Raw genomic sequence first — 11,860 nt, 5'->3', positions numbered from 1 at the left:
ATATATGCCGACGAATCTGGGTTTAGTCTGTGTACAACTACTGGTAAAGTTATTGGGTACAAGGGCGCACCTGTGGTGTACCACTATGGCAACAGCAGTAAACAACAGCTAACTGTAATGGCTTGTGCCAGTGCAAATGGCCATTTTTGCCCGCCGATGATTATATATCCTGGCCAGCGCTTTAGATATGAACCCTTAGAAGGTGTTCAGGAGGCCCATATGGGTCGCAGTGAGTCTGGATGGATGGATTCAGAACTCTTTTGTCACTGGTTACTGACCTGTTTCATCCCAGCTATTGATTCAAGGTCTGTCAAGCGGCCTGTTCTGCTATTCATAGATGGACACTCAACGCATATCTCCCTCGAAGCTTCCAACATTTGCATAGCTAATGGCATTGAACTGTATTGCTTGCTTGAACACAGCTCTCATATAATGCAGCCTTTAGACCTAAGGCTTTTTGCTACACTCAAACAGCATTGGAAAGAAGCTGTTAGGTCCTTTCAAGTTGAAAATGCTGGCTCTTTTGTCACAAAACGCAACTTTGCTGGTGTCTTTAAGTCTGCTTGGGAAAAAAGCACTTCAATTGAAATAGCCATGAAAGGATTTATGGAGGCAGGCCTGTTTCCTATAAACCCAGATTGTGTTACAAAGTCTATAAAATTAGAGCCAAGCAAGGTATTTCAATCTTCCACTGAAATACCAAAGTTACAACAGGTCATAGCGAGTGACAAACAACAGCAGAAGTCTGATCAAGCATCTTCTTTCAATGTTACTGATAGCACAGATAAATCACAAATAAAGGAATCTGTTGATACACAACAACCTTCACTGCCTGACAAACAGGTAGAGGTGTTAGTTGTTAACAATCATTCTGTTTCTGAGACTGCTCAGTCACAAACATCTTGCACAGAGGCTACAAGTACTCCATGAACAAGCCACATGACAAACCCACTTTCAGATAATGTTTCAGTAGTTCCGCCAGAATCTACGACTACTGCATCTGAACCAATAATTCTGAACACTAATCAAAACTTGAGAGAAACATCTCCAACCAAGACTCAAATTGATACGTCAAAGTGTGAACAGTCACCATTTTCAAAATTTCTGAAGTACCCGTCCGTGTCAGTTTCTGTAAACAAAAAGAAAAAACATACTCCAATTCAAAAAAGCAATTACTGGGGTAGCCTATAGGAAGATGCTTAAAGAAAAACAAGAGAAGAAAGAGCTAGAAGAAAGAGAAAAGCAAAAGAGAAAAGAAGAGCGTTTGAGAAAGAAAATCCAACGGGAAGAACAAATGAAGCTTAAGAAGAAAATACGATTTGAGCGGCAACGAGCTTTGATGCAGAAGCGTAAACAAAAAGCACACGCGTCTCTAAAAAATCAGCTAGAGTCTGACAGCGATGACGCTGTTGAAATCAAGTCAGGTATTTGTTATACCTGCGAATCTCAATACACTGAGGAGTTTATTGAATGTGAAAAATGCCAACGTCGATTCCATATTGTCTGTGTTCAGAATGAAATGATCGACGGTGTTCCATTTGAATGCAAATTTTGCTGAAAAAAATATTGATATTGAAATGTAATGAAATATAATCTAATTAAAAAGACTTTCTGCTAAACAGTTTCATCTTAAATGCTTTATTAAAAAGTAAAAAATAATTTGTGAACATTACTACACTTTTAAGTCAATCAAACACGAGATATTTTTAAAAAATGAAGAATGTTCGGAAATACACTACATAAGTGTTCGGTAGACCCGCCCTGTTCGGAAATGGCCGATATACCCCGTGTACTTTGAGTTAGCTTTATTGCTACAAATACAGTCTTAACTGGTCGGAAATAGACATACCTTAACGCGTAAAATCTATTGTGTGTGACAGTGAAGCGTAGTCTTTAATATACGAGGGTATCACCGAACAGTTATATTTTTTCCTTAAGTGTTCGGAAATACCCGACCCCGCTCTAAACTATTTTAAAGATATATACAATGCTCATCCTTGAGTAAAATATTTTAATCAAAATCTATAAAATTGTTATGTCTAATTCAAATAAAAGAATGAATAAAGTATGTATGGGAAGCTGTGTTCTCTATATATAAACGGTCGATATTTACATTTAAATTTCGACGTTACGTCATCATGTGACGTCTTTGAAGACAGTGATTACAATTCTGCCAAGGGAGGTAATCACTGTGAGGAGTTTGAGCGGAGGCGCTTTTTAGCGTGTTTTCGCTTCGCGCCCCGCCGTTTTATTTCTTAAATCTCGACCCGCGCCCCCGCGGGGCGAAGTTTTATTTATTTAACTTCGCCCGCGCCCTCGCTCCTGGTGACCCAGCCGTTTTAACTTGTTAATTCTCGACTTTTTGCTTGGCGGGGTCGCGGGGCGAAAACACGAATGGCACAAATCAGCCACCATAGACAGGGGTTTAAGAGATTGTGTAGCAATTATCAATATGGGTCATATGACACGAGTTCAATAAAATTTGACAGCTTATAAAGAACTTTAAACTTTATCTTACTTTAAAACAATAGGTGATAAATTATTAAAATGTTTACTTAAAATTATTATATCACAGCAAGGATAAGTTACGTACAAGATACGATATGAGTCATCGTTTGAACAAGTCAAATCCAATATCAGTCAAATTGATAATGTTAGTGGATGCTCTTTACATTAAAGAATTATCGAAAGTCCACTGTATAATTATCTGAATTATTTAAAGTCTGTCCATGGCCCTCAGGACAAAAACAAAGTAAACTTGTATAAGATTTTTACCCTCTCTCAAACGCCTTAATTAAAAGTAAAACGCAAAACTTTTTAGTCATAAAATTTCCTGACAATAATTGTTAAAGTTATTGTTGTTTAAAAGACCTTATTTTTCTATAATAAATTGTAAAGGATAATTCTTTGTTAATGATTAGAAATTTTATAAAGTCAAATGTAAAACAAGTAAAAGGGATCCTTAAGACAGAAGTTATCCTACAAATGTACTTTGAAAAATTATCGATATCAATATGCTATAATTTAATTTCAATGTTTACAAAATGAGTATTATCTTAGCTACAAGAAATAATTTGATGTCATTGTTCTGCAAGTATCGCTAAAATTTCTTTTTGTATTGAAGTAACACAATTTTGCATGATAACCAGTTATACTTCGGCCGAGTATCTTTTACAAAAATACTTCTTGTTTTATTTCAGAATGTTAAGCAAAACTAAATATGATTATAACATATCTTCAAAATTATCTCAAGTTATGGACGATATTGGTGTAAACAAGAAATTGGTGATGAAAAGAAGACAGACATTTATGCTGAATGAGACTATTACAACATTAATAGACAGGTTAATTGGAGAGGATGTCACCACATATGTTCTAGGTAGTCAAAGTGAAGGGTCTGTTACAAAAGGACTTAAATCTGATTATGATATACTAGCTTGCGATAATGCGTATAATGTGATACAGGATATTCATGACTTTCAAAATGGCAAGCACAACTATCTTATGGTCAAAGATAATAACACAACTAAAGGATACTGTTATCTCCAGCTAATCGAATCCAGTCAAGCAAAGACTGGTGAAGGTAATGTTTTCAGTTATCCAGAGAATTTGGTTTTGGAAAATACAAAAAATCACTGTCTTGTTAGTTTGAAATATTTTAACGGAGCAGATATACATGGACCCGCAATAAGCACACAAAGAGAAAATAGATTTGATTATATGGATATTGTAATTGCTTATCCTTGTTTTTCATGGCCACGTTCAGCATGTGATTGGCTACAGCGACAAGGATTGGGTAGATGGCCAACACAAGAAATGAAAAAGGATTGTGTAAGTAAGGGATTTTTCTTAGCTCCGGTTGGAAGTAAAATCAGCAAAAATCCGGAAATTGAATGGAGAATATCAACTTCAATTGCAGAAAGGTGTTTAATGTTTAGTTTGAACATAACTCAATTACGCTGTTACGTTTTAATGAAAATGATTGCAAAATCATATTTAACTTTTGACGATGACACTAAAATTTCAAGTTTTATGTGCAAAACAACATTGTTTCATTGCATAGAAAGATCAGAGCCCGGAATGTGGAGAGAAGATAATTTATACATATGTGTGTTTGTCTGTCTGCTACAATTACGGTTCTTTATATTAAGTCAGAAATGCCCACATTTCATTATTACTGAAAATAATTTGATGGCAGGTCAGTTCACGGGCGAGGAACAGCTTGACCTGATTGGCACACTTAATATTCTAGTAAACACGTATGGACTTGGATTATTCGGTATTCAAATTGACAATCTAGGTAAAAGATTAAAGATAAAACTGAAAATGATTGGTATGATGATCGATTCAAGTGTTCAGTCTCAAAAAGAAATCAGTGAGTATATATGCTTCAATCTAAATATTTGGTTCTTTGTTAATGTTATACAAAAGTATAAACATCTGTCAATGGAAAACAGAGAAACGGTAACAACATATATCCAAAAACTGAACAAGGTTAGTGAAAAGGGTAGCGAATTAGAAAAGAAAGCATGCACGTTTCTTTTACCTGAGATTTACGCAACATTAGGATCTGTGTTGGCCTCGTCCAACATTGGACAATTTATCCCTGTTTCACATGAGGCTTTAAGTTATTTTGAACAATATCCATACAATAGTGTTTCTACAACACTTAAACTAGCCTCAGTATATTATTGCTCAGAAAATTTGGAAGAATGTGGAGACATTCTAAGGCATATTGAAAGTGATGTGGAATATAAGAAAACAACTCTTATATACCCCTTCTGTCAATGCTATCCACATCCACATTTATCAACAAGAAAATTCGTAGCATTATGTTATAAAGATGTTACTGAAATCCAGCCAAATATAGGGTATTGTGTACGTTTCCATAAAAGTGAATTTAACTGTATTCCCCATGAACTACAATATGAACTGTTCAGATCTAGTAAAAATGATATGCAGCACAGAGACGAGCTAGATGAAATGTGGATGGACTTATCGGTGGTTGATTATCTCCCTTTCTTGTATTTCCTAAAATACAAAGTATATAGACATCAAAAGAGAACAAAAGAAAAAAGACTAGCTTTGGCCAAACTTACATATACTTGCACAGAAAACGCAATTCTTTATCACAAAGAAACAGCTCTAAATTTACTTGGACAATGTTATGAAGATCAATTTGATCATCAAGAAGCTTTAAAATGTTACCTGTCTTCACTTCTTGTAAGAAAAAGGAACAATGTTGCAGTATGGCATATATGCAAACTACTCGCCAGAATAATGCTAACGAAATACATTTGCTGATGCACGAGTTATAGTAACATGTATATTCTTTCTCTAGATTTCTACAGTATTTAGCTCACTTAAATATGTGACAATCATTAAACAGGTTTTACGAAGGAAAAAACTGGTTATTAGATTGAGGTATGTCGGTGGGAGGACGGGCGTAAACATTTTTTTCTGTGCGCAACTCCTCCTACATTTCTTAACGGATTTTGACCAAACTTTCACAGAAGCTTTGTCAAGTGCCCTGGTGCAGATTGTCAGGGTTTTGTGATTGGATAATATTTGACCTAATTATGGCCCTTTGTTGTTTTTCATTATATAGAATATATAGTGAACAATTTCTTTTGTGCGCAACTCCTCCTAAATTTCTCAAAAAAGGATTTTGTTTAAACTTTCACAGAAGCTTTGTCATCAAGTGTCCTGATGCATATTGTTGGTGTTTTGTGATTGGATAACTTTTGACCTAATTATGGCCCTTTGTTGTTTTTTTCCTTATATAGAGTATATAGTGAACAATTTGTTCTGTTGTGCAACTCCTTCTACATTTCTCAAGGGATTTTGTTCAAACTTTCACAGATTAGCTTTGTCTTCAAGTGCTCTGATGCATATTGTCGGGGTGTTGTGATTGGATAAGTTTTTACATTATTATTGCCCTTTGTTTTTTCCATAAAATTTAATTATTAGTGTAATATATCCTTTTAATCACAACAAACTTAATTTAGTTATTAAACAGAAACTATCTAGGTTGCTGCATGCCTGCCAGCTCATTCTGCCTGCTTTTGGGTCCTGTAGAGTCAAGGTCAAGGTCATTGTTGCTAAAAATAGAAAATCTGTTTCTAGTCAGGTCACTGTTACTAAAAATAGGAAAAAGGTTTCCAGTCAATAACTAGTTTGGAATAAGATATTTTTATGAAATATGGTGTAAAGCAAGTTTTTATAAAGACCTCACTTGGGATGGCTTTTTGACCCCCTAGGGTCAAGGTTACAGTTGCTAAAAATAGAAAATTCATTATTCATGATTTATATAGCACATAGTTACATTGTTTGTTGCTTGTATTTCAACTACAACATATGTATCTACAATGATGATAATTGAAAACCTGGTTTTGTGGCATTGCCATGTTTCTTGTTTCATATTATAATTATATGATTAAGCTAGACATACCTGTAAGGGCTCACACTAAGGGCTCACACAGAGAGAAGACGCAGCTATCAGCAGCCAGTGGTCATATTTTAGAGTAAGTAATGTCGAATAATATCGCAAAAATATCAGTTTAAACGGGGAGGTAGCGGGTTGGGTGTGTGAGCCCTTAGTGAGTTTTATGTGGATGAAATCATGATTAACCTTCACCTTACAGGTAAGTCTAGCTTAATCATATAATTTCATCCTACATATAAACTCACTAATGGGCCCCACAGAGATTTTAGAGTCCTTTTTGCGATATTTTGGAAAGGACATTACGTGCCGTCCTACGCCATGTAGTAAATATTTATCTTTCATGTTATTATGAAGAACAACGATTTAATTTAAAGACATAAAGGTCTTTTTGTATTTTGCAATTCGGTAAAAACACATGTTTTTCATATTTTTACAGAATGTAAATGCCATGCACAACTAAAGTAATTAAATACAGCTATAATTATTATTATTACTACAGTTTTGTTGTTGTTGTTTTTTTTGGTCCCATTATTATACTCTCTAATTAGCAATATCTATGATAGCCTGCATAGATTTTCCATTGGTATCTGATATTGGTTTATTATAATATTTAGCGAATGTCTTTGCATTGCTCCATCCCGCCGAATCAATTATCGTCTGTAACGGGACTCCACGCATGTGTGCGATTGAAGACGCAGCAGCGCGCGTGCTATGTGGTTTGAATGAGTTATGCACCCCAGCTCTGTGCATAATTAGCTTAATCCAGCGACAAATTGTTTGTTTAGAAACGGCCCCATGAGGCTTGACCGTTGATATCAGTAATTTATTGGTATTTCTGAGGTATTTCGTTCCCTGTAAATACTCACTAATGACGCTGACAATACACAAGCGTTTATCTGATTTAAAACTGTCAAACAAAAAGGGTGTCTGATGCCGACCAGGTTTCGATGTTTTTTAATAAATGTGGAGTGTTTATTATCAATTTTTCGTTTGAAATATTAATGTCTTCCAAACAAATGAGATGAGTGTTTGACACTGCTGAGCTGACAACAATAAAAACAACATGCTTAATTTTCCAGCCAAAAATAATAAAGTATCATTTTGTGTTTTTGATAAAAAATCTAAAACTGTTCGCACGTCCCATATCTCTTAATTACTCGGAAGTGCCGGCTTTGTGTTAAATACACCTTTCATGAACCGTGATATCTGGTTATTATTGCTGAGATCTACGTTTGCAGTTATCTTAACAAACCCACAAATTGCTGATCTGGCAATACCAATCGCACTGTAGGTTATCCCTTTTGAATATAGGTGAGACAAAAATGCTATCACTGTTGCTACAAGGGGTTTAAAGGGATCATGTTTCCCTTCACAGAAATGAAATCATTGTTTAAGATATGTTTCATACTGTTTCCTGGTTGTTCTCCGCCACGAATTAATGATAATCTGCTAAGCTTCATTTGAAATATCTCTATCTTCAAGCGCTTTCCTGATATGGGGAAAAACACCAGCCTCATCTTTTTAATGGGTGTTTCTTTCCCGGTCGATGGCACAACGTAAGGATGTCCTGAGGGTGTTGAAGTTAAAGGCATGGTGCAACAATAAGTTGTATTAAAGTCGGCCACCAAGTCTGTGCAGGCAATATTGGTGCTACTAAACACAGTAGTTCTGTTTGATCTATTTCTACTTTTTGCAGGACCCTGCCTATTACACTGAAAGGTGGAAAACAATAATAACAATTATCATGCCATGACAGTGAAAAAGCGTCTATAGCAAAAGCATTTGGGTCAGGTTGTCTTGAAACACACGTCGGAAACTTTTTATTTAAACGAGATGCAAAAAAATCTAAATTTAAGGACGGGAAAGACCGACAAATTGCTGCGAACATCTCGGTTGATATACTCCATTCTAGATCTTCATTTCCAGTACGACTCAGTTTGTCTGCCGTGCGGTTCAATGACCCCGATACATGATGTGCTGACAACAAAATGTTTCTTTGAATACACCAATGCCAGATATCGCGCGCAGTTTTATTCAATGAATCTATTGTTCCCATGATACACTCGTAGTGTTATCCATATAAATTTTCATATAGATATTTCTATTGTGTTTAAAAAGCGACCATAGCCCAACTTGACACGCTTTTAATTCTAACACATTGATATGTTGATTTTGTTCTTCCGCCGACCAAAATCCATTTGTTCGTCTATTTTCTGTTTTATCATACGCGCCCCACATAATTATGTCCCGAAGAATCAGTAAACATAATGTTATTCGGGTCAGGCGATGTAATACTTTTGAAACATGAATGTATATGAGTGATCCACCATCGCAAATTTTCCAAAATATCTGGCGTGATTGTAAAAAAACTATTAAAATTATCCTTATGGTTTTTCAGTTCCCTTTCCTTATGTCGTTCTAAAGGTTTTATGTACAACGGAGCATGCATAACCCCCGGTGATGCTGCAAGCAGTTTGCCAATAATCTTTGAAAATTTTTGAATTGTTATTCGCCGGCATGTTATAATGTTATTGCAAAGCTCTGTGATATCACCACCTTTTTCCTTTGTTAATCTTATAGTCATTGTTTTAGAGCACAGCATACAATATTTTTCGACGGAACCAGGACATTTTTACTCATTGAAATTGTAAATCCTAACTTGTCTAATAAATCAATTGTTTCGCTGATATTTCGAGCACAGGCGGAGTATGACTGACCTTGCAAACAACCGTCGTCGATATAAATTGAACTTAAATGACCCCGCGCTCTTAAATGAAAACTGGCTTCAACAGTTTAGTGAATATCATAGGGCTTTCTGCAAATCCCATCACAAGCGCAGTAAATTGATATTTTACACCTTCGAAAAAGAAACGAAAATACCGTTTGTCCCGTTCGTATATAGGTATAGTGTAAGAGCATCAGAAATGTCGACCTTGCCGAAATAACAATTTTTCCTCATTGCTGTGGTCACTGATCCCAAAATTTCCATTTTAAAATGTATTTTGCTGATGTAGTTGCTATTGAAGGATTTTAAATTCAAAATAATTCTAATCCGTCCGTCTGATTTTGGTCTTGTGAATATATTCGAAATGTATTCTCCGTCCAAGTTTTCGTCTGCAAGTTCTATTATTCCTTGATTTAAAAAACGTGTAATTTCAAACTGTATTGCTTGTTTTTCTGTTTCTTTGAAATTAAATGGTTTGGGAATTTTATACTGAAAAGGAGTTGCTGACAGCTGTACCCGATAACCGTATACAGTTTCTAGTATCCATTTATCTTTGGTTATTTTCTCCACTCATGCAACGCTATTCTGGTCTTCCCCGCCCGAAAATTGTGTGAAGTACTAATAATGGTAGAGGAATATTTCATATTATGATTACTTACTTCGGATATAAATTTTTCTGTGCTCTTGATTGGAAAGTATTCTTTTTCTGCTGTTTTGTTCTGTAATTGTGATTTTGACTCCGTCGCTGTAAATTGAAATTCATGTTGCCCTGTGAATTGAGCGCATGTTTCCGTTTGTATTGAGGTACCAGGATCGCCATGCCCTGGCGTTTTCCTTAAAAAAGAACGCCTGGAAGTACCTATTGTCCCTTAACTTTTTAAGTTCTTCATCTACTTTATCGCGACACAGATGAGTGGCAGATTGGTTTGCTGAACAAATTGGCCTATAAAGCGGGAGAAGTTCTTTCTTTATCCTGTCGCGTCTCATCTGAGAAGTTGTGACAACAGTTTGAAAGTATCCCCAATCAACTCTTTCATTTTTGGTCGTCAATCTGTCTTTAACTCATCCATATGCATAAAAGTAAGAATTTAATATACAAAACTAAATAAATTTTGACTGAAGACAAGTCCACCTTTCTCGGCTTATGCATTATCTTTCTTGGTTGCCATTCTAAAATCATTTGCTGTATACTTGTTCATATATTGTGTGATTAAGATAACTTTTGACGATGACACTAAAATTTCAAGTTTTATGTGCAAAACAACATTGTTTCATTGCATAGAAAGATCAGAGCCCGGAATGTGGAGAGAAGATAATTTATACATATGTGTGTTTGTCTGTCTGCTACAACTACGGTTCTTTATATTAAGTCAGAAATGCCCACATTTCATTATTACTGAAAATAATTTGATGGCAGGTCAGTTCACGGGCGAGGAACAGCTTGACCTGATTAGCACACTTAATATTCTAGTAAACACATATGGACTTGGATTATTCGGTATTCAAATTGACAATCTAGGTAAAAGATTAAAGATAAAACTGAAAATGATTGGTATGATGATCGATTCAAGTGTTCAGTCTCAAAAAGAAATCAGTGAGTATATATGCTTCAACCTAAATATTTGGTTCTTTGTTAATGTTATACAAAAGTATAAACATCTGTCAATGGAAAACAGAGAAACGGTAACAACATATATCCAAAAACTGAACAAAGTTAGTGAAAAGGGTAGCGAATTAGAAAAGAAAGCATGCACGTTTCTTTTACCTGAGATTTACGCAACATTAGGATTTGTGTTGGCCTCGTCCAACATTGGACAATCTATCCCTGTTTCACATGAGTATTTAAGTTATTTTATACAATATCCATACAATAGTGTTTCTACAACACTTAAACTAACCTCTATATATTATTGCTCAGAAAATTTGGAAGAATGTGGAGACATTCTAAGGCATATTGAAAGTGGTGTGGAATTTAAGAGAACAGCTCTTATAAACCCATTCTGTCTATGCTATCCACATCCACATGTATTTACAAGAGAACTCGTGGCATTAGGTTATAAAGATGTTACTGAAATCCAGCCATTTATAGGGTATTGTGTACGTTTCCATAAAAGTGAATTTAACTGTATTCCCCATGAACTACAATATGAAATGTTCAGATCTAGTAAAGATGATATGCAGCACAGAGAAGAGCTAGATGAAATGTGGATGGACTTATCTGTGGTTGATTCTCTCCCTTTCTTGTATTTCCTAAAATACAAAGTATATAAACATCAAAAGAGTACAAAAGAAAAAAGACTAGCTTTGGCCAAACTTACATATACTTGCACAGGAAACGCAATTCTATGTCATAAAGAAACGGCTCTTAATTTACTTGGACTATGTTACGAAGATCAACTTTGGCATCAAGAAGCTTTAAAATGTTACTTGTCTTCACTTCTAGTAAGAAAAAGGAACAATGCTGCAAAATGGCATATATGCAAACTACTCGCCAGAATATTATAATGCAAACGAAATACATTTGCTGATATAAGACAAACTGTTCACGAGTTATAGTAACATGTATATTCTTTCTCTAGATTTCTACAGTATTTAGCTCACTTACGAATGTGACAATCATTAAACAGGTTTTCCGAAGGAAACAACTGGTTATTAGATTGAGGTATGTCGGCGGGCGGACGGGCGTAAAC

General features: G+C 35.3%; 3 protein-coding genes across 3 annotated transcripts; all 3 read left to right on the top strand.

The window, feature by feature from the left end:
* Positions 1-117: 117 nt before the first annotated feature.
* On the top strand, positions 118-930 carry LOC132737668 (uncharacterized). The gene has a single exon (XM_060725002.1). It carries the CDS (start codon positions 118-120, stop codon positions 928-930), a length of 813 nt encoding a protein of 270 aa, XP_060580985.1.
* Positions 931-1,195: 265 nt separating this feature from the next.
* Positions 1,196-1,558, top strand: LOC132737667 (glutamic acid-rich protein-like). Its single transcript, XM_060725001.1, has one exon. The coding sequence runs from the start codon at positions 1,196-1,198 to the stop codon at positions 1,556-1,558; it is 363 nt and encodes a 120-aa protein (XP_060580984.1).
* Positions 1,559-3,158: 1,600 nt separating this feature from the next.
* LOC132737670 (uncharacterized) lies at positions 3,159-6,914 on the top strand. The gene has a single exon (XM_060725004.1). The coding sequence runs from the start codon at positions 3,202-3,204 to the stop codon at positions 5,302-5,304; it is 2,103 nt and encodes a 700-aa protein (XP_060580987.1). The 5' UTR covers positions 3,159-3,201; the 3' UTR covers positions 5,305-6,914.
* The last annotated feature ends 4,946 nt before the right edge of the window (positions 6,915-11,860 follow it).

Source organism: Ruditapes philippinarum, unplaced genomic scaffold, assembly GCF_026571515.1.
Source record: "Ruditapes philippinarum isolate M1 unplaced genomic scaffold, ASM2657151v2 ctg3043_1_1_1_1, whole genome shotgun sequence".
In the NCBI taxonomy this organism is placed as follows: Eukaryota; Metazoa; Mollusca; class Bivalvia; order Venerida; family Veneridae; genus Ruditapes; species Ruditapes philippinarum.
The sequence above is the reverse complement of the archived record's forward strand: the minus strand, read 5'-3'. Positions and strand labels throughout refer to the sequence as shown.